Source organism: Pieris rapae, chromosome 20 (genome assembly GCF_905147795.1).
Source record: "Pieris rapae chromosome 20, ilPieRapa1.1, whole genome shotgun sequence".
NCBI lineage: Eukaryota > Metazoa > Arthropoda > Insecta > Lepidoptera > Pieridae > Pieris > Pieris rapae.
Genome location: NC_059528.1, coordinates 7,298,185 through 7,323,058, shown reverse-complemented (window position 1 = coordinate 7,323,058; position 24,874 = coordinate 7,298,185). Strand labels below are relative to the sequence as shown.

General features: G+C 33.3%; 1 protein-coding gene across 1 annotated transcript in view; it reads left to right on the top strand.

Moving 5' to 3' along the window:
- LOC110999484 (facilitated trehalose transporter Tret1-like) overlaps positions 1-24,874 on the top strand; it is a 39,677-nt gene that overhangs the window by 12,366 nt on the left and 2,437 nt on the right. The window contains exons 2-8 of the mRNA XM_022268547.2: positions 15,475-15,545; positions 18,944-19,140; positions 19,590-19,753; positions 20,339-20,489; positions 20,559-20,769; positions 21,346-21,517; positions 23,406-23,520. Coding sequence (XP_022124239.2) covers positions 15,475-15,545; positions 18,944-19,140; positions 19,590-19,753; positions 20,339-20,489; positions 20,559-20,769; positions 21,346-21,517; positions 23,406-23,520 — 1,081 coding nt within the window. The remainder of the gene's footprint in view (positions 1-15,474; positions 15,546-18,943; positions 19,141-19,589; positions 19,754-20,338; positions 20,490-20,558; positions 20,770-21,345; positions 21,518-23,405; positions 23,521-24,874) is intronic.

The window sequence follows — 24,874 nt, the reverse complement described above, 5'->3', positions numbered from 1 at the left end:
ATTGTGTAACGGAAGGCTTTGTCGCCTTTAGGAACCAGTTATGCAAAGATATGTAGTAAAGACAACGATTCGACATCGATTTCAGCTACGGCAATTTTTATGTGACTTGTATATACAATTTGTTTGTAGATCATATATCCTATATCATATGTCCATGATATGTGCGCTTTTTTTATTAATCAATATTTGCAAATAATCATTAATATTAAAGTGTATTGTGTGTGGCCTTTATTTTTCAACTCTTATATATATCTATCGTCTAAATACTGAAGATAACACTTCACATAAGTATGATATTGTAATTATATTAATGTATCATAACAAACTTAGTCCGCATTTTACAATCATCCCTTTATTGACTTAAGAAAATTTTAAATCTTTAGTACCTTTATAAAGAATAAATTTATTTAAAGTAGATTTAACTATTTCTTCTACATCGTGACCGCATCGCGGTTTTCTCTTAAAGTTTGCTAATTCATTAAAACAGGATGGATTCAAGAGCGGTTCGAGTGAAATTTGTTTTTGAACACTGACATTTATTTAAGCTCAAGTTCCGTAATGGGATTTGGGAGATTTCTTTATAATTTAAAAGCACCATTTTTGAAGTGAAACTTCTTTTTGCACGCTTGATTTGGGGAGTAAGCTGGCGAACGCGTGACGTACGCGTTACGAATAGTGTGATCGGGCAAGGCGAACGGAAGTTGAGTGGGGATATAAGCAAGAGACAGCAGTGCGCGCACATTATCTCTCTTTCTCTCTTCCACTCATAGCAAAATACGTTCCGTATATCTAACTTTCTGTTTTTTTTATAAGCCTATTGTCTTGGTTTTACAATCAACCACAGTAATTACTGATGTATCCAATAATTAACATAATGAAAAAAATAAAAGATCTCTGCAAAAATATTAATTTGCCAATGACATAAATTTAAATATTTGAAGAAAATTAATATATGTATATGTACATACATGTATATATTTTACACACACACACACATATATATACATACAGGTGGGGCGAAAGAATTCACTTCAGTCGTGTGGTCATAAGCACAATCGTTTATAACTTATGTTGTTATTAACGCACTTTTGTAAGTTTGTAGAATAGTATGACAGTGGCAACTGACAACTTTTATATAATGTAGCAATTTTACATGTGTTTATTATAAATAAGTTTATTTTAATTCGGCAAAGTATGTCAAAGAATGGCTATTTCAGATCTGATCGTTTTAATGTTTTAAAATTAATTTCTTCAATTTTTTTAGAAATATATATACTACTACTACTATACTAACAACATATGGACTTATTAATTGGTCTGAAATAAATGATTTTATTTTTTTATAAAGTGTAATACAATTTTAGAAAGCCTATGTAATACAGTATTTAACGCATAAAATAGTAGGTATTAAAATATAAATATATACAATGTATATTTTAAAAATAAACAGTGAGTGAGGGAAAAAGACAATTGATTGTTGCCGATGTCTCCCTGAGCTTTTGATTTTGTTTTGTAGTGTAGATGTTCATGAATAACAATTATCCTAAAGCTAAAGTGCAAAATTAGCACTTTTGCAGCATTTAAATTTTTGAGCAAGATATTTTTTTCCAGGTATAATTAACACAAAATCTTTAGATTTTTTCCCCACTGGCAATTTTTCCAGTTCTCAGACCTCAAACGACCGCTTCTTTTGAGACTCTTTGAGAAGAAAAATCTACAAATCAAATCAAATTCAAATATATAATATAAAACAATATAAGTTAGTCTGCCGACTTTTCAGTCCACACCTATACGCTACAAAGCAAATTCTTAATTGCTACTGAGTGTACGACTAAAGAACTTCAGAGATTCATTTATAACAAAACCTTTACTAAACAACAAAACAACTCGTGTTATAAAGTACGAACTAACGTTACGATTCAGTCGAGAGTAATAGTATCTGAGTGCAAAGTTAAACACCAGTTCTAATCCACGATAGAGGGTTATAAAACTTGTTATATTTTTATATGTTACGAGCATAAACCTCGCTATATTAACTATATTAGCTATTATAAAAAAAAATCTGCAAATGGCAATATTCTGAACGTGATTTTTTATTGTCATATGTCGAAGTGTTGTGTCGATTGGATTGTCTGTGGTCTTTGGTAAGAAGTGTATTATTTGTTATTTTTATTTGTTAATTAAAAGCTTACGAAATGAACTCTGAGGTTTATATAGAGAAAAATCACAGTTCAACATAATTGAAAATTCGAGCGTACTCCTCCCTTAATAGCCGCAACTTACCCACTAAAAATTGGTGTCTATGGGCTGCGACGACTGTCTTTCTGGGCGTCCCGCAGGTCGTTTGCCCCCCTTTTGCATTATATTTAAAAAAAACGTTTTCCTTCCGAACAATGTTTGAGCTAGATTAGCAAAATGTTCCATGTTAGTATGTACTAAAAAGGTAGGATAAGTAAGAGCAGCTAATAATATATATATGTAAATAAACTAATGTTTGGTTACGTAAGTCGCGTCATAAAACACAATTTTCCTCATATACGTTGTATTTTTTATTTAATACCAAGCTAATCTTAAGAAAAGTTACCTTGAATTTGTTCATGCGAGCTTCCAGCTGTGCAGGTATGGATTTTTATTTATATCTTCGCAATAAACACTCGCATGGGTGGCAGTTCATATTCATATCTCAAGTAATAATCTCGCTTTGAACACTGACTAATATGTCAAACATAATAATGATATAGCTCTATAAACTATTTATTTGTCGTCCAAGAAAACGGGCCTTAATATATGGAAAACATAGTTTTTTTTAATACAATTATATATCAACATTAATATAGTATTATGATCGCATGGGTTTTTGACTGAAAACAGAATACATCCATTATGTATATATACGTGATACATCATATGCAAATTCTAATTCAAAAATCATTTAATCATGTAGGTAACATAATGTAAAGTACATAGACGTTAAAAAGAAATATACATTGAATGCTTCTAATTTTACATTTACTGCCAGTTCTCAAATCAAAATCGGAAGAGTCAAAGGAACGGACTCTTTTTAATCGCCAAGTTTTTTCTTTTACGTTATGCAAGGAGCTGCAACCATTACACCATGTTTCATATGACACCTTAAGTAATAAATATCAATAAAATAAATTAAAAACAAAGATTTGTCTTCTATCAGCATGGCATGGTGAAATAGGAGCACGCACTTACATTATCGTGGGAACAACATGCAAATACATAGTAAAAACAACTAATACCACCGCATACAAGAATTCAAGTACGAACAGTCACCACAAGTAGCACCCGTTCACGAGAATGACGCATGGCCATCGGCCCCATCGCCATATTTTAGGGAGAGAGACAACCCGACGCATGGACGCCGGCAATGACTGCACATAGTTTAAATAAAATACACCATTAATCTAGTTTGAGACAAATCCAGTGCAAAAAACCTTTGAAGGAAATAGAAAAACTATTGTTAAAGCGAACTTCTCAAGTATACTAGTTAAAAGTTAACTGTTATTCATACAATTCTTGCATTAATTTGCGAAGTGTAAAGTGTTGAATTGTTAAGAAAATTCTTTGGAAAATATTTCCATTTCTTCAAGGAATTTGTTCGTATAATTCTTAGTCCTAATTATACACGTGATTTAGTTGTTACGTTTCAGGCGTTTTAGGTAATAATGTTTATAACAGGATGGGGAAAAAGTTTCTTCGCATTTTGAAGAAAATTCATAACATGTTTAATATAGTTAATTTACATTTAACTAAAGTATATACAAGGTACCATTTTATCAGGTAAATTTTTGGCAACTTCTAGGAATATCCCATTGCTAAAGAAATTTTGGGGATTCTGATAAAAATACCTGAAAGATATTTTGTTCTTCTGTTGATTAACTCCGGCCACTTTCTCTCAACTTCTTTCTTTAATCTCATCAGTTATTCGCAGTAGAGTTCAGAATCAATGCCCCTGCCTGGTGGTAATAGTTCATAATGAATAATGCCCTTTCAATCCCACCACACACACAGTATTACGTTGTTGCGAGTTAACCCTGGTTTCGCCACAGTCTGTGAAGCCTGACCGGCCTTTGACCATAACCATTTTGTTGTCACTTTTCATCACCACTTATCAGTTATCAGCCTGTTTAAAAGTGGTTCGGTTTCACTACATCTTAATAAAGAATCACTAATGAGTACATGGTACATTGGGTTTCCTTTAGTGAGGTCGTGAGGTACCCAAATATAGAGATTTATTGGGTACCCAGTTTTTTTAACTACTGATATGCTTATTTTGCTCCACTTTTTCAAAAATAGCATTCTTTTTATCCGTTATATAATTGAATAAATAATTTTCAGTGGACATATTTTTTCAGTTTCAGTTTCAGTTTGTGGACATATTTTTTGATTAATTAAAATAAGTTGTTTGCGCATCTGTTACCATTAGTTAGACTTCAAATGGAATAAAATTGTTGTTGCCAACTGCAGTCAATTTTATACTTAAAACTTTCCACTCTGACTCACATCGCCTCTATTATAGAGGATTTTGGGTTTGACAATTTAAAATAACCGAAGGAGGCAGTATATTTATTATTGTTTAACGCGTTTCATTAAAGGCACAGTGTGAAAATCTAGCTCAAAAAATTTTTGTTTCGGAAACATAAACTTTTGTAGGTTAAGCGTGGGTTGGAGCACGCTGGTCATGCGTTCGAATCACGGCTATGTAACAATTGATTTTTATTTTTATGGGCTCTATTAATACTCGCGTACGATGAAGGAAAAAAATCATGAAAAAACCGTGCCTTAGACATAAAAAAATCTACTTTGTTTATATAAGTCAGGGAGTAAGGGGGACACTCTCAATCTCTCTCTCTCTCTCAAATCCAGCGAGTATGTTGCCAGATTATTAAGAATTGGTTTTTAAGTCGAATTCATTCTTATATACTTCAGTGGGCAGCTGGTTCCACAATTCAGTTGTGGTGCTTGAAAATTTAGAAAAAACATATCAAGGAAACGTAGCAAAAACTATAAGTATATATTCAACTGTTTAAATCACAATAACTAAGATTTAAATATCATCTTAATATATATAAATTACGCGTCACGTTCTTTGTCCGATATGGACTCCTTAACTACTTAACCGATTTCAATGAAATTTTCAAACTTTCAAACAAAAATTGTGTAGTTTAATTAACTTATAAGATAGGATAGCTTACATACATAGTTCTACTATACGTGTGTATGTCACTGAATTCCTCTTAAACGGCTGCACCTATTTCAATGATTTTTTGTAAGCGTTTATGTGGAGCCCTGGATGATTTACAAATCAGTTCGGCAGATGGCGCTGCATTTGGTACTTTCATACTTTAATATCCTAATCGCTTGAAATATAATGCAGGACAACGCCTGACGGGCCCGCTAGTAAACATATATGTTTGGTTCAAAGTAAACAAAGCCTCGCCCTTTTTTGAATTGGGGTGATGGTAAATTTTATTGTTTATGACCGTTATTGTCTCATATAACTGGTAATATAAACATAAATGCTTGGATAATACTGAGAATTATTTGTAGCGTTTATCGAAGATTTTTTTCTTGTGAGGATGCGAACAACGTATCGATTTCAAATAAACCCTGAAAGTGTAAGAAAACGGAAAGCTCTTTACTTTAAGTGTAACTTACATTTGACCCGCACTTTTGGAAACAAATACATCATACAGGGACGAATTCTTATTAAATCTATTTTCTTGTCTTATATATTAATTATGAATAAGAAATTGTGAAGTACACAAACCAAAGTATATAAGCAAATCTATTGTCAGTTCACTCAACGAGTACTCAGTTCACAGAAGTATTTTGACTTAGGGTCCTTAAAAAAAGAGCGTACCAGCACTTAAAAGGCCAGCAAAACACATGCGAGCCTCCTGGCAATCTCAGTTTTTGTGGGCGGCGGTATTACTTTACAAAATCACCGCATGAAATATGCAACTTTTTTAATGACTATTTTACCTCACTGCCTACTAAAAATAAAACAAACAATTTGCCAGAAGCTAAAATCCCTCTAAACCATAAAAGTATTTTTCTTTCCCCCATAAATAACACGGATATACTAAAAATTATTACATCGTTGAAAAATACAAAATCTACAGGATACGATAATTTAGATACCAAAACAATTAAATCATGCGCATTATACCTACTTGATCCACTGACATACATAATTAATCTATCGATAGTAGAAGGGATCTTTCCTGAAAAACTAAAAATATCAATTATCAAACCATTACATAAAAAAGGAGCAAAAACACAAATGACTAATTATAGACCAATAACTTTAATTCCCATATTATCTAAAATTTTCGAAAAAGTCATGTATAATAAAATAGAGAATTTCTTTTTATCTTACGATATTCTAAAAAAAGAACAATTTGGCTTCAGGAAAAATCGTTCCACTACCCTTGCGTGCTTTACCCTAGTTAAACAAATTACTGAATGCTTAAATCATAAAATGCTTGTAGGTTGCATCTTTTTAGACATGACAAAGGCTTTTGACTTTGTATGCCATGAAAGACTTTTAAAAAAATTAGAATGCTACGGAATAAGAGGTAATGCCTATAACTGGGTGAAAAGTTACCTTGAAAATAGAATGCAATATGTGGAAATAACAAAGATTTGTAAACTAAAACAAAAAACCTATAGATCCAACTATAAGAAAAATGAGTACGGAACACCTCAGGGCAGTATTTTGGCCCCACTACTTTTTCTAACATACATAAATGACCTCCCAGATGCTATACACCAGAACTGTATACTATTTGCTGATGACACTACACTTATAATAAAAGGCAAAAACGACCAAGATTTAAAAAACAACTTAATTAAATCTCTAGACGACGCCATCAACTGGATGAATTCAAATAACCTACAAATAAACATGACCAAAACTAACATAATTCATTTTCAGACATATAACTCTAAAACACTAATAGACGTACAATATAAACACAATAAACTGGACATAATGAACGAGTGTGTATTTTTAGGTATAACGATAGATAAATTTTGTAATTGGAAATCACATATTGAAAAATTACAGAACAAAATAGACCGTTTTGTTTTTGTGTTAAAACGACTAAGGGAAACTGTTAACCATGCTGCGGTATTAGCTGCTTATCATGCATATATTGCATCTATAATTAGATATGGAATTATAATTTGGGGAAATTCAGTCGAAGTGAATAGGGTATTTAAGGCCCAAAAAAAATGTATTAGAGCAATTTGTGGAGCAAATTGCATCGATAGTTGCGTGCCTCTATTTAAGAGACTCAAAGTGTTATCTCTTCCATGTATTTATATATTAGAAATGTCCCTGTTCGTACACAGAAATATACATATATTTAAATCGAATGTAGTAAGTAGTAGACATGGGGAGAAATTGGCTGTGCCAAAAATAAATTTAGAATTATTTCGGAAAAACGCCTTCTGTATGGCAATTAAAATTTACAATAGATTACCGAAAGAACTTAAAGATCTTCCGACAAGAATCTTTAAAAAGCGACTTAGTGCATTACTTTTAGAAAAAACGTACTACTCAATAAACGATTATTTGTGTGAGACATGGTAATTTATATAAATTTAATTATGTATAATAATTGACTTAATTGATATGAATCTGACTAATAATGTAAAATCTAAACTAAGATAAATTTGCGCGCCACTGTGTGTGGCAGAATATGCGAACGACTGACAATTGTACCACCTTGACATTTTATACCATATTCGTGCAATAAATAAATTATTATTATTATTATTATTATTATTAAAAAAATGCATAATCAAGAACAGTGACAACGGACAATTAAAAACATTTTTTTTATATAATAGGGGGGCACACGAGCCTGCGGGACGCCAAAACAGGCAGTCGTCACAGCCCATAGACACCCATTTTTAGCGGGTGCGTTGCCGGCCTTTAAAATCAAATAATTTAATTCAAATTGCAATTAAAAATAAATTAACATGTTTGGAAATAATGCAGTTATTTATTTCTATACATTCATGTGTGCCCTTTTCTAGAGGTAAGTTTTGGTGAGGGTACGGCGGCGGCCAATATAGCTTTCCTACCAAGCACCCAAATCGTGTATGAAAACGATAAACTTAAAAAGTATTAAGCGGATTTTTGTATGGTTTACATACATATCTAGTCTGTTTTGTAAAGAAGGAAATAAGTTTTTATAAGTGTATAAGTACTTAACCAATTTTTACTTAGTTTATCACTTTCTTTAATTTATATTTATACTAGCTCAGAGTCGGCCAAGCGTTGCTGTGGCTAAGGTTTTTGTAATATTACATAGTAGTAAACTATGCAAGGGAAACGGTAGGAGAACTTATGTGAAATGTTGGTATTTTTAACACAGCGCCATCTGTTAGAATTGTATCAAATAATAAACAAATAATTTGCAATAAAATAAAATTGCGACTATAATTAAAGATCTAAGCTATCCTATCTCTTAAGTTGGACCAGACTGCTCACGGTGTGCCAATTTAATTTAAAATCGGTTAAGTAGTTTAGGAGTACATCGCGGACAAACATCGTGACAGGAGATTTATATAAGAAATATTTAAGAAAAGATAGTTGAATTTAATAATTTTATTGTTACCAATCCATTTAATATTATTAGTACTAAACTATATCTAAACATGTATTTAATGGATGTATGGATAAATCATAAAGTGCCAAATAGCTATGCAACACATAAATTATTCGAAAGATAAAAGTTCCAAATAAGATACTTCGAATTTCATGACGTATAGCGCTATCTGACAGTCGTGAAACGCAAAAATACTATTTATCATACCAATAAGTAACAAATAGCTTATTTGGAACTTATCCGGACATTGTGAAACAGGCCCTTAGTAAATAAAATAGTAATAAGCTGTAAATCTTCGTCAATAAAATAAAAAAGAAATGATTTATAGTCAATTTTAGGCATTGAATTCGTCACTGTTCAAAGACAAACGCGGGTATCAGATACGTGAACCGCTTGAGCACGTGCCACAGAATAACGAGCACTCTCATAAATCCTTCAAATGTACCACAGATTATAGAACCTCAGAAACATATTTATAGGAGTTTCCGTTGAATTTCTTTAAGCATCGTTGTTTCTTTTTTTATAGAACAGGGCACAAACAGGTATGAGGCTCTGCTTACTTTACAATACATACGGTTTTTTCTTGAAGTCGAATTTGTCGGAACTTTTTTACGGTTTTTCGTTTGTTTCAGTCGATTGGACATAGGCCTGTTTTCTAAAATTCCAGTGCGGATAGTTTCCCACGCTCCTCCACCAGGTGAAAAGTTATCTTAACCTTCCACCAGATCATTTACCGACCCGCAGTCTCCATTATAAGACTTATATGACCCCTGGTTCACGATGAAACAGATATAGAATCTGAGGCCCAGACCTAAAAAGGTTTTTTTTTTATAGAACATGGGGCAAACGAGCAGGAGGCTCATCTGATGTGAAATGATAACGCCGCCCATGGACACTTTCAATGCCAGAGGGCTCGTTGCCAATGCCAAGGTTGTAGCGCCACTGATTAGTTTTGAAAGCTTTAAGATATATTATGTGGTTTTTAATATCTGGAAGGTTAGTAAACTGTGGTACATGATTAGTTCTCTGTGAGTCAAGATTTATGTAGTTGTGCAAAAATTACCAAATTATATTCGACGCGTTCGAGCGATATGAGTAATGTAAATTTGGAGAATATGAGAATTATTTAAATGAGCGAAAAATTCTCATGCATTATATGTACAAGCGAATATTAATTCACAAAAAATATCAGTCAAAGTTAGAATAGCTTTATTAATATGGTAAAAGATAAATTAATTCTAAATTTATATTTTCCTACTACTAGTTCGCAAGGTAGAGTGGGCAAGAAGAACTGGCAAGAAAATGAGAGGTTTTACTTGTAAAATTATATATAATTAAAAAAATATTAATAATAAAACTTAAATAAAATTTTATTACAATTCCTTCACTAATTAATCGAAAGGAACTTCGTTCCATCCGGGTGTCCCTTGACACATTTCACTTTTATAATTCGTTCCTTGAGCTGTGACCTACCTATAAAAATTGTAAAAAAATAAAAATAGTTTTATTAACATATGGAAAAGCGACCTTTCTCTATGGGGCATAGAAAAATGTTCCATATATTGGTATTTAGCTACTAAAAAATTCGCGCGATATGGAACTTTGTTCCAAAATTTCGCAGTCCATTTGGTTTGCACAAATACCATATTTATTTACAAATTAAAATATGGCCTAATCGAAGAGGGGTGAAAGTGAAGCCTTGCATATATTTTTGTGTTGTATCATAACAAAAATTGTCTAAAAATTAAAAATCATTTATTCATATAGGTAACATAATGTACACTTATGAACGTCAAAAAAAAAGAAATATACATTAAATGATTCTAATTTTATATTTACTGCCAGTTCTAAAGGGCGTAGAACGGAAGAGAAGAACTGTCAATAAACTCTCCGCCACTCTTTTTAATCGCTAAGTTTTTTTTTACACAATGTTTGTATGGAGCTGCAACCATTACACCATGTTCCACATGACATCTTGAGTAATAAAGAATAATAAAATAAAAACAAAGATTTGTCCTCTATCAGCAGGAGGCATGGTGAAATAGGAGCACGCACTTACATACTCGTGAGACACACATTTACATACTAATATCACCGCATACACGAATTCAAGTACGACCAGTCACCACAAGTAGCACCCGTTCACGAGTATGACGCATGGCCGGCCATCGGCACCCTCGCCATATTTTAGGAAAAGAGACAACCCACCGTATCGACGCCGCCACAAGCAATGTCATTTAAGTGACCATAACGATCCTTGAAATGTGGACTTGGCTACACAAGAAAATAGTAATTTTCTTACTAATTACATTGTATGGTAGAAGTCAGGGTCAGACAGATAATTCACAGTTCGGCCAAAGACCTACCGTACTCTATTTATTCCCAAATAGACCTCGCCAAAATGAAAAACTCTAGCAAAGCGTAAATCGTTCCTTGAATGTCTAACAATACAAGTCAATTTCGATATTGGCAATTTACGATTCAGTCTCTCGGGAGGTTCATAATACGATTACGCTGTTTGTTCATTCTGTATTTTCCTTCAGTACTTTGGCCTTTTTACTGTTAACCTTTGATAAATTCTTTATTTAAACAATAACGATAGATCACACCTGTAGGCGTATTATTAAGGGTGGCACTAAAGCGTTATTGACTCTTATATAACAAACATATGTGGGACCAACTGCCCACCTATGTATTTCCGTACCTATTTGAAATTTGAATGTAGAACAATGTGGATATTTTCTATTCGTTTTGTCAAAATATGAATTAATTTCTCATACAAAAATCTCTGCATCGATAAAGGTTTTTTCATTAGGTTTTCCACTACGTGAGCTATTTGTTTGTCGCTGTGAACAAAAACGACATATTATGTGAAGTGACCTCGTCTACTAATATGTTTATTATAGTAGTCAGTTTATGATATGCCCAAGTGAATATGTTAATAATAATAGCAATATGTTTTTAATAATAAATGTTTCAACAATTCCTATCATTTTGTCAGCCACCGGAATAATCCAAAAACTATCAAATTGTTAGACTTCCCGAAACCCAACTAATCTTCAAAATGCTATAGTTAAGTTTATATTAAATACAACAAGAATAACCCACAAATTGCTACGAGATATTAACCCTATAAATTTAAAACATAATTATTTTTTGCCTTTATTTTTCCATTCGACTGTACCTTATAAACTAATAATTCTCTTCATTCCTCGGGATGTGCACGTCAATCTGTCCTTCGTGTGACCACGATGGTGACGTACATCTGTCGCATCGGAGTTTACGAGATACGGAATGTGTGTCAAACACACACTTGTGCATATCTTCGTATGATCAGTTTACACACACATTAGACGCCAATTTCCTCTTTATTATTGAAAATAAATAAATCTTATACCGCAATGAAAGCACTCCTTTAGTGAAGTCTATTTATTTACAGTATTGATACCGAACACGAATTATGACTACGTTAAACTACTAACAAATTTAATTACTACTGCAAGAAACGTAATTGGTGAGTGCTGGATGAATTCAGAAACCTTCATGTCATGCGTTCAGGCATTTAAAATATTTTGTGTAAACATAATTTGTCAAAAGATCTTTGGTTATAAACGTGCTGTTTTTTATCCGTATCACCTCGACGTCCATCATTACACAACTATTATTTCTCACGGCATGTTTGGTAGTGCACCATCACTATCTGCCCACTGAATTATTTCCGACCCAATTCGACTTCGAGTCCTTCGACAAAAGAGCCCAATCTTATTTATTTAATTATAAGTAATCTAACAGCTTACTAAATACATATTATTATACAATACAGAAAGCCAAAACAGATTACATAGATTAGCAAATTATGTATAAAAAACAGAAAAATTCTTAAAAGGTAAGAATTCTTACTCGCAAGCCTTCTGGAAATTTTACTTATATATGGGCGGATTCAGAGATTATTTTTCCATACTTTCCTCTTTCATGTGGTAAATTAATTCTACTAAAAAAACTATAATACCCGAATGTAATTACAGTGATAACTGTGTCCCACAAGGTTGAAAAAACTGTAGCTTATTTTAATAAGTTCCCAAGAGGGCTGGTTCTGCAATAAAGCCTTTGAAATACAAAATTCTATTTCATGAATGAACATTTACTTTAAGTCTATTGGATTATTACGCCTTTATGATAAAATTTGGTAGATGTACGAGTCGTTAGGAATAATATGTTTATACTTTCTAAATGAAATAAGTCGCATTCTGTACCTTTAAGTTGTATACGTAAATTGTATAACGTATGAAAACCTATACACATACGAAGGTTTCAGTTCAAATAAATGAATTTTTGTCTGCCTTAGACACACATGTCTACGTTTGTCTTTCACTCGGTACGTGGTAATTTTGGTCCTTAATGATTCCAATACTTCATGTTTTAGTCTAAAATCAGCTCACGGCGACAGTTGGAGTTAGACATATGGCGTTTCAACTCTGGGGAAGTTGAAGGTATTTTATTTATTTAGCGCCACTTTATCGGTTCGATCGTCACGTGTGACTGAATTAATGATGAAGGGACATGTTATAGCGTGGCCTATTTCTTTGAAAAATAAAAACTTTGTTATAAAGATATGTTAAACAGGAAGCATTTAATCTAGGAGTAAAAATTAACAAAACCAGAATGAAACAATTATTAGTTTTATTTAATGTTATATAAATGTGATGTTTACTGTCAGAATTACGTACTAGAATAGACAGGTAATTTAACTGACTGAGTTATGTCGGGACCGTAAGAGATTCGTTTTCTCCATCTTAAATTTACTCTTATATTATGCATCAGTTCTAACTAGTTATTATTTCTTCCACAACCAAGTGTTATTTAAGGTGAGACCGCTTGGTACGCGGAAAAAACTGGTAAAACACAAACAAACAAACAAAACAAATCCGTTAGTGCACAGCTGGGGATCGAACGTACGGCTTCAAGAATAGTAGCACGCTGAGGCCACTTTGCCAACAATCTGCAATAATTGTTAATACCTATGGATTTAAAATCTTAGAGATAAGTATGACTCCATATGTCAAAGTAGATACATTTTTCAGACACATAGTCATACATAAATCTAAGCCAGGACAGGTCTCTAATCTCTTGTAACGATACTTAGCACTATTCAATCACTTTACGAGAAGTTTTAGATAGGTTTCGTAACTGTCAAACATTTTCACAATGTTCATACCGTCGCGACGACGGTAAACGTCAAATTGAAGAATCTTTTGATTCGAGTCGAATTATTGTCGATAGATCTTGAAAATTAATCTATTTCCATATACAATATTTACAATCTTCGTAACTTACACAGTGTTTAATGTTTTTTTTAACCCAAACCCATTTATCCGGCTCCAAATATCATCAAATGAATAATTATCCTTAAAACTAAACGTCGAACCTGATTTTATTCTTCTTTTTCCTATACAACCTCATTTGACTGATATAAATAAAAATAGTATGAATATAACACACATAAGATTTGAAGATTTTTACATTAAACACATAGTTATAATAATAAGTAATAGATAGTTAAACAAATTTAAAAACTTTGTTACCTTTAACGCTGCCAGCGTTGGAAATTTATTAAGGTACTTAAATATACAACAAATCAAAGCACATTAAGTTCATCTTATCTATAACACGATTCTCATTGACTGTACGGACGTAAGAAATTCGCTGGGTCAGGTTTAATTAAATACTTTCCTGCCATAGATCATCCGAAATAATGACACACACTCAGAAACGATAGTTTTCATACACTCCATACATTATGTAACTGACTAGCCAACGTTATTAACAAACCTATTATATTTCGTTCATGCAATATTAATGAGGTGAAATGCTAATTCTATGCAGCTCTTCCGTCTGAGCTAACTACGCTCGGTGACCACGATTCATGGTGTTTGAAATAGACGACCTACTTTTTAAAAATATTGATTTTACGGCTTATTTATTTAGAGTTTGTATTGTACGAGTTCACAGTCAGTTATAAATACATATGACCCGTCTGAAATATCAATGAATCAAATCAAAAATCATTTATTCATATAGGTAACATAATGTACACTTATGAACGTCAAAAAAAGATATAAGACGTTAAATGATTCTAATGACTATAGCTCCTTACAAACATTGTGTAAAAAAACTTGGCGATTAAGAAGAGTGGCGGAGAGTTCACTGCCAGTTCTTAAACAGATAGAGCTTTTATTGTGTCTATCAAATTGTGTTAACTCTTATGAAAACAGATTAGTAGTTGAGATAAATACTAAAGGTATAGTATGTACGGCCAAATTTGCGCTTCATAGAGTTGCAAGCGATGGACCGGGGTAAAGTACCGTCTCGCCTTGCTGAGCACACCAAGCTTCTTAGAGGTTAACTTAGCCTTTTCTTCCAAATGACCGCAAAACTGATATGTCAACACCCAGTATTCAGATGCTAGCTGAGGCTTTTATGGAGAGTGTGTAAATGCAATGCGATATGCTAACCAAAAAAAAACAGTGTTTTAAATACATTTATAAAATATGAAACTTTTAATTATAATCGAAGATTAATATCTGACAACTTCGTTTTTAAAATTCTTGTATTATTCGTTCCTTTGAGATACTGTCCTTAACCTAAAGCTTTGAGTTCAAATCTAGGTAAACAAGGTCGTACATAAGGGTCGAATTTAAGAAAAAAAAATCGAGCACGTCAGTTTTAAGGATGATAAGAGAAGTATGTTACTATTAATTGACGACCTTCAAAGTAAATATAATTGATCATTATTGACTAATAACATAGTTTCTTTTTGTTTCAGGAATCGAATAGAGAGGTCTGCTTCAAAACGATGGCGTGGCTCAGTGAGAAGAATTATAGCGTCTTCAGTGTGTGAGTACTAACTTTTTTATTATGTGTATGTTTATTTATATCTGTAGTCATAGATCAGACAATGATAAGTTCCTTATTTCTGTTTGGTAAAAGCACAACGCATAGCACACCAATACATATTTTACTATACTATACGATAATTTGAGAAGAACTTAAAGGCAAATGTAATAAATACAAAGAGGTACAAAAAACTAAACGAAAATCGATTTTAAAGCATAAGGGGAGTTACTATGGATATCCAGACCTCGCTCGTTTATCAGAATTAATGATTAATAATTTTATGATGATTGTGTATATTATAAATACTTGACATTGTTAATAATTAAACAAAATAATAAATTATAAAACAATAAACGAATCGTCCTACAATGTATCACTGTGATAACGTCATACTCTGAAACGCGCTAACAAAGTAATTTCAACCAAGGATATATACTTAACGTCCTAACTTCTCGACAAGTCTCTGGGGACTTCGCACCAATCAGTAGTCAGGTTAAGGATTCATCTTTTAGGTCAGAAGAAGTGATTCTCCTTCTTCTAGTTTCTACTTGTGTGAAATTTCTTGAAGTGTATGTAGCAGTGAGTCGTACTCTGTTTAACAGAAACTCAGTATTAGAAGTTCAACCTACGAAGACTACTATCTAATACTATATTTAATTATTTAGACGTGTCTGTGTTACCAAAGTATAGGAATTTGGAATTGTTTTACAATATATTATATATATATTCTCTATATATGTAAAATTATCGTGTCACAATGTCAGTTCCTATATTCCTCCGAAACGGCTCGACTGTTATGAAATTTAGTATGCTTATTCAGTAAGTCTGTTACAATCTTTCGAATAATTTCCCCTAAGCGATAAAGGGTGTACAGTCCAATACATTTTTTATTAAATTTTTTGACAATTTTTTGTTTTTATTTTATAATACGGCAAACAAAAATACATACAACCCTTAATTTTCAACCCTTTTCATTTAACCCTTATTTTTTTATTTGTTATTTAAAAGCTTATGACATGAACTCTGAGGTTCATATAGAGAAAAATTTACAAGACAATCTAAAAAGAGAAACGAAAAGAGTCTCTGGGGTAGCATAGCAAAATCTTCCATGTTGGTTTGTACTAAAAAGTAGGCTAGGCATTAAGAAGAAACGAAGTTCCTGGGGGCAGCTAGTAATAATATTAAAATAAACACTCGCGAGCCCTCTGGCATTGAGAGTGTCCATGAGCGGCGGTATCCCTTAACATCAGGTGAGCCTCCTGCCCGTTTGCCCCCTGTTCTATAAAAAATATAAAAAGTTTGGTCCCTGTGGCACTCTACCTTTAACGCTGGCAGCATTTCCTCGATGTATTGCGATACTTATTCGTTAAGCGAGGAAGGCTCTGCTGTCACTGGTACCATCCACTAAGAGTCAACTTAATCCTAGCTGATGTAATGTATTATGTATAATAATACTTTATTTATTGCAAGAATGTGGTACAAAATGTTAAAGTGGTTCGCATATTCTCTCCCACACAGTGGCGCGCAAATTTATCTTAATTTACATTTTACATTATTAGTTAAAGTCAATTCTTATATTATCTGTATCGTACAGATCAGAAGAGATAAAATTTTGAGCTTCTTAAATAAAGGTACGCAACTATCAATACAGTTTGCTCCACAAATTGCTCTAATACATTTTTTTTGAGCCTTAAATACTCTAATCACTTCGACTGAATTTTCCCAAATTATAGTTCCATATCTTATTATAGACGAAACATATCCATGATAAGCAGCTAATACCGTAGTATGGTTAACAGTTTCCCTGAGTCGTTTTAACACAAAACACAAAACTGTCTATTTTGTTCTGTAATTTTTCAATGTGTGATTTCCAACTACATTTATCTATCGTTATACCTAAATATACATCGTTCATTATATACAGGTTATTGCTTTTATTATGTATGAGCATTTCGTTAAAAAATATATAAATAATTTATCTCCATAAAATGAGTACAAAATATTCAGGCCTTATCAATATGACGCTTCGAAGTCCCGTGAGTATGAAAGGTCAATTCGATACCATTGCATATCGAAATTAATACAGCCACACTATATTCACGATGTTATCTCTACAAAATTACGAAGCTTTTTATTTTAATATTATAATGAAACTGACAAAAATTTCTGCGGACAATTATTGAGTGCGAGTGGATGATGGGATTAATGCTTCGAAGCAACAACGTTCACTATCAAAGCCATCTCGAAGGCTTTCGTCAAAAGTACAGATACCGATATATATTCGACTTAGGGTCCTTCAAGAAAAGAGCGTACCAATTCTTAAAAGGCCGGCAGCGCACTCGCGAGCCCTCTGGTATTGAGAGTGTCCATGGGTGGCGGTATCACTTAACATCAGGTGAGTCTCCTGCCCGTTTGCCCCCTGTTCTATAAAAAAAAACAGCAACTGATTTACCGATCACGCGATTGACAATTCATTCTCCATACATATATACAGCTGTAGAGGTCAGCAAGCCGCTCTAATATTGAAATCCTGCTGCGGCTTCAAAACAAAACACTGCGAAATATAATCGCATTGGGAATTGCCACTGTCGAGGAAGACATTAAAGGATCAACCGTGCTATACAAAATGAGACTTCACAAATACGTTAACCACCTAGCTTCAGGCCTCTTGGAAACGACATACAGTGTGTATCGGCTGAAAAGGGCGAAACTTGCCGCAGTTTGACAGACTACGAATTACGCAGATAATAAAAAAATATTTTTTTTTTAAGCAGTAGTTTTTCTTTAAGTAGTAGTTATTAATAAATTCTTAGTATTGCTTGTTGCTTTTTTTAAATTTATTCTTTTGTTTTTCTTTTAAATGTAACTTTGTCTTTTAATGCTTGTTTTCTGTTTTTATATATAATTTAATAAAAAGATAAAAGCCAAAAGGCTTAAAAAAAAAAAGAAAAGCACGACTTCTATCTGTTATATTCTGTTAATTTTAATTCAAAAATCTATAAATGATTCGTGACAGTTTGTATATTACAAATTTAAATTACTCTTTATAATATAATATCTATTTATTGCATAATCCTAAAGCTAGCATAAATCATATACACAAACAAACTACACTAAAGATAGAATACTTATTATACACAAAAAGGTTCACACTTAAGTAGACAGCCAAAAAAAAATATTAAATACATTTAACTAAGTAATGCCTAATTCGGCTGGGTTGTGTGTGTGTGAAAGTGAACGGATGTATGTATGGATGTGTGTAGCCCCACTCCACATGCTCATGATGCAGATTATATTAAAAATAACTTTGCAGAAAAGCAACTTTATACACTCAAGGGCACAAAATAGGGGTGGAATGCTAAAATAAGCATACTAATTAACCAGTTCACTGCTTTTAGATAATCTGTCATGCTTCACGCATGGCTGCAGCACGGGCTGGGTGTCTGGGGTTCTGGGGAACGAGGCCCTGACAGGCGGTGCCTGGCTTGCAGCTCTACCCTGCCTGGTGGCTCTGCCTGCTGCACCGATGTTCGCAGTACTAGCTGATGTGAAGGGAAGAAAGGCTGGCGCGTTTTTTATAGGACTTAGTTTTATTGTAAGTGTTTTTTTTTACTTAAAGGTTTTATGTTTAGGTATGTTAATGATTTACCAGACTGTAATAAACAAGAAGTAGGTAAAAACTAAAACTATTTTATTATATGTTATTCTCTTGGTGCGACGGAGAAAAATGAAAAGAGTGAATTTACGATGCGCGCGCACACCAACACCTAAATTCGACATCGTAAAGTTAGGTCTAGGTAGCATGGAAATCGATAGCTATGTGTAAGTTATCTATAATTATCTTTATTCGATAATTATATTCATATTTCATAATTTTATTAGTATGTAATTCGTACTTAAATACAATTTCCAAAAAACACGATTTATAAAAAAAAATACCGAGCTAAGCTCGGTCATCCAGGTCCTCATTATAATATACAGACTAACGTTTCATACTATTTTAAAGTAACAGTGTGACGTAAGGCTTCTCTCTATGAATTCCAGTTCAGCTGGTCTTTAGCAGCGTGGTGTGGAGCCAGAGGTGTTTGGGCGGCTAGGGTCGCTGCTGGGGCGGGCGGCGCGGGTGCGTTGGCCCTCGCCCCACTGTATTGTGCTGAAATTGCCCCCAGAACTAGAGGGCTTGCAGCTATGCCAGCTTTAGCTTGCAGGTAATGCTACAATTGCTTTACAAGAGGTAAAAGAAATAATGGAGCGATAAAAAAATATATTTTTATAAAAGTAACACATTTTTTTTTAATGTTTGATATTAAAAGGAAATATGTAACTCCATTAAAATTAGAAGGCTCTTTGTTCAATATTTCCATTTTTTTGCATAAGAAAATATTTACAAAACCGTAACTAGCCTCCTACAAATTATGTAGGAGTTTGGCAAATTGCATTGCTGATGACGCAAAATAGGTATATCAGACACTGAATTGGGATTGATTTGCTCCAGTTGACTCAAAACTTGAGTGTTTCTTGCCAGTTCTTCTTGCACACTCTAAGCCCTTGACTAGCGAACTAGTAGTAAATGTAACTTTTTGTCGACGTTCTTAAAACATCGAAATCTTTTCTGTTGACAGTCATAAGTGTACCTGGTTAGGTATATGAATAAAATAGTTTGAGTTTCAAATGTCGATGGCACTTACATCTTGAAATAGAACAAATTCCTTTATCTTACTAAACCTTTCTTCCTTAATTTGTCTCTTACTTCTGTATACTTCTATTATATTCTATAACACTTTATGTTTCAGCTGCGGCATTCTCTTCGCCTACTCCGCGGGCGGTCTTCTTTCTGCGCACGCGCTGTCTTTGTCAATGGCTATTGCACCCGCACTTCTGCTCATATCTTTACTATGGCTGCCTGAAACACCTTCTTTTCTTATTAATGTTGGGAAAATTCAGGTAAAATTTTAAATATAGGTTTTAAATTGAAAAGTAACAAATTTAAAACCTAATAACGAGTGATTCCAGGAGGCGGCTAAAGTGATGTGCTGGTTTGATGGTTCAGACTTCAGAGAAGACTTGACAGATGTTATTGAGCAGCAGGAAGTAAGGATACGAACGTCGGATTATGCACGACGGGAAATGTCATATGAGTCTGAGACTTCACAACCAATGTTAAAGAAGAGTCAAGAATCTGATAAGAGAACTGAGGGGGAGAAGTCAGCTTGTAAGGAGTTGTGTAAGTAATATGAATGTTAATATTCAAATAAATTATACAACTTATAAAATTTACATATGATGTATTCTATAAATATATAAATAAATAATCAATAATCAATTAAATAAATAAATAATCAATAAAACAGCACAATGCGGCTTTTCCTTCGAGATTTAAAAGTTGTTTTCACTACCTTCAACTGAGGACAACTGAAATTTGTCTTTGCTGAAATGTAGAAATAGTAAAAATGTCGAACGAGGTTTCATATGAAATCTATTATCGCGTCATGTTATGACAAAGAAAATGCTCCAAGGTGATGAACACTGCCTACGTTTAAAACTTTTAACCGTCGGAAAGGAAATAGTTGTCTGTACTTTAAACATGACATCGTATGTGACATAAGAACAGAATCACAATGACAGAAAAACAGAAAGAGAATGTATTGTTAGTGTTAAAGATAGTGCAAATCAGTTTAGTTTTTTCTACGAAAAATATTTTTTTTTGGAAAGATTTTAATCTTTACGCCAAAGAAGTATAACTTCTAACGCGTGTACATAAGTACACGTTTTTTTAATCCTATTTTGTCAAATTCTTCAGTCTCACATCGTCGTTCGCGTCGTGCACTTATATCTTGCTTCGTGGTAATCGGCGCGGCTGCCGGCACCGGTGCAGGCGCCTTCAACAGTTTTGCGGCTGCTGTGTTGCGACATTCTGCTCATGAAATACCAGTACTAAATACAACTGCTTATAATTTCTCCATTTATAACGGGTAAGTCTGAACTGGAAATATCGAAAGTCTCACTTAGATTATCTATATATAGTAAGCATGTTAATATTAGGTACTTCTTATGTTGGACTTTTAAATACACAGCAAGATGGGTCTTGTCTGTCTGAGTCAGACCTACGTTTAAGCAAATAAAGTCCCTTTCTTCTTTCTAATCTTAGGTCAAATCCCAATACCACAGGATTATTAAGCTATTGCATAGATTTTATCGCGGGCTTTGAACGCGGCGACCGAATCAAGAAATTGCGTAACGAAAAAATCCTAACACTGATCGGTGACGTAGCAAGCGCGGCCGGTACAGCTGGTACCCGTTCGATTGAGACGGACTATATAAGGGTGTCTGAGTGTAGTAGAGTGGTAGATTGAATTATTATCAAAGATAAAACTTAAAAAAATACCGCATAAAAATAAATAAATAATTATATTTGCATCAGTTGCTAAAAATCGCGGCAGTCCCTGAGTGCCACACGATTTTTAATTATTTTTATTTATTTATTTTGTACTCCTACAGCTAACACAAAATACATATAATAGCAAACAAATACACCGAGAACATAGCCACAGATGGGATACATGGGTCAATCAACTTTTATTTGTCCTGTAAGTACTTTGTTTTGTCCCTGACCAATAATCGCAGTTCTAAAGAAAATTAAGTGGTTTTTTGGCATATGTCGCATTTATCTCATTATTAAGCAAACATACGAGTAAATTTTTTTAAATAAATCACTATTAAACTGGAATTTTAATGGTTGTCCAGGTGACAAAATATCTGGATGTAGCGTTTTTTATTTGTCCCCCAGTAGCTATTTACAATGAAACATTACTTTATACAAAAAATATTATATGGCAATTAATTACGCTTGTACATAATTATTCATTACAATGTTCACTAAGATGCTAGCATATAGATTTTTGTTTGTTTCATAATTTTACCGAATTTTTTGCATGTTCGTTTTGGTCCCTATTATATATTATTATTCCGACTTCCACCGGACAACGGTAAAAAAGTTCCGAAACCGAAACATAGATGAAATGATCAGTGCCTTGACAATAAGTCAGTCGATTTATTGACAACACTCATCCAACCGTCATTTTGATTTCATCATTGCCGCGGTGTCAGTCGGTCGCGCGCGTTTTGAAAAAGTGCGTGGCTTTTTTGTGTGTCTACCGGACAACCAGCACAAAAACGTTATTTGATATATCATAGTAAATAAAAGTGAAATATATATTATATTTTATTTATATTTTTCACTGTGCGTAAGACGTAATTCAAAATATCTTTATTTATTATCAGAAAGCGCAAAGACTGATAAATGTCACTCGGACAACCAGTCACTTAGACAACCAAAACCGTTGTCCGTGGGACATTTTGGTTGCCCATAGGACATTTAATGATAGAATCAGCATAGAGCAATACTTTTTCCTTCAATAATAAAGTCACGTCTGTTATTTATGGAAGACAAATTGAAATCCATCCTATATTAAGTGAGAATAAAGTGACGATTCACAATTATACTGAATTTCAAATGGTTCAGAAGTCTATTTAGTTAGTTGTCCAAGGGACTATTTCGAAGTCAAATTTACTATTTTATTTAAATAAATCGTTCTGCTCTATGTAAATTCTTAAAATATAAATAATTATCTAAAGAAAAATGTTAAAATATAAAAAAAATTCAAATAAAATTATAAAAATAAAATTTATCATTGATGTACACTTAAAAGTTGATTGACCCACATACATTATATAACAAAAAGATATAAAAAAAAGGGAACAAACAAACAAAGTATTTAATACAATTAACTAACTGACTGACTGATTGACTAACTGACTGACTGATTAAATTTGTATTATTTACGTTTGCAAAATGAACAGGACATTGCCACGAAAACTGTTCGAGTCATCTGAAGCTGGGTCAATGTTGTGCGGCACAGCGTTGGTACTGGGTGCAGCCGTTGCTACAGTGACTGTTGATAAAGTCGGACGAAAGGTAATGTACACAGTTTTTTATGCCAGGAAAAATGCAGTGACGAGAATGCTAGCCTTCTTTCTATCCGCACTATAGTCTCTAAGGCCAAGATCTATAGAGCGCACTTATACTTGGCTTAGACTTTAAATAATAATAATAATAAATAATAATTTTTTTTATTGTTTCTCAAATTTTTACATCAATAAATGAGTATGAGACAACCCCCGTAAGTAGTCAAGAGACCCTTGTGTTGGGGTTGACTCGCTACTTCCTTATCTAAACAAACTTTAACTAAATCTAAATTAACTTAATCTATGAATGCGTGTTTGTGTGCATGTGTGTGTATGTGTGCATGTGTGTGCTGTGTGTGAGCGAGTGTGTGCACGCTGTCAAGTACACAATTCACTTAACTTTCAAGATTAGTCAGAGTCGGTATTTATGGAGCAAACTGAGAATCTCTCTGAGTGCTGGCTTAGCTTAATGTCAAGTCCACGAAATCAGTGCCTTAGCAAAAACTTTGACTATAAGCCTAAGAATATATATAGAAGAAAAATTTAACTTTGCCATCATATCTTTTACTAGACTTCTTTATTTTTATCGTATAGCACTGGCATATGTTGTCAACAAAATTCAAACAAAACAACTATCGTTTCACATCTGTTATTTTCGTTTGCCTGATTATTCTACATCTTATTAGCTGACGAACCTGATTTATTTGAGATAGAAGTGAAACATTTAAAATTAAAAAATCAGAAATAGAATTTATTCAACAAAAATATAAATTATGATTAGAAATTTTATAAAAAAAAATACGTATATGATAAAAATCAAAGAAGTTTTGTTTTGATTTTCTTTATTACCAAACCAATCACCTAGTTAAATTTGACATTCATAGATTTGTAGGTAACCAAATTAGCTGTTTACGTTATGTCGTTTGATACGCGAATAAATTGTTCTGAAAAGAACAGTTGTACGTTTGCGTAAGATACAAGTGTGTTCTGAAAAGAACAGTTTTGTCAGTGTTGTCGCATAGGCTATAGGCATATCGAAGTGATCTCAAGAGAGCACATCCGAACGCTTCAGCCGCTGCGCGCAGAAAAGGGTCAAATTTTTGCCGCGCCTCGCTTTTGTTGAAACACGAGTCAGGTAGCGAAAGATCCCTTTCGACCACACCCTGCGCGTATCAAACGACATAACGTAAACAGCTAATTTGGTCACCTACAGATTGTTAGAATGCACGACCAGTAAAAGATCGTTCATTGTTTCTGTGGTCTTCAATAAAAAAAGTGCACAGCCGGGAATCGACCCTACGACCTCAGGGATGAGAGTCGCAAGCTAAAACCACTAACCCAAAATTGTACTAATTTTTAATAGG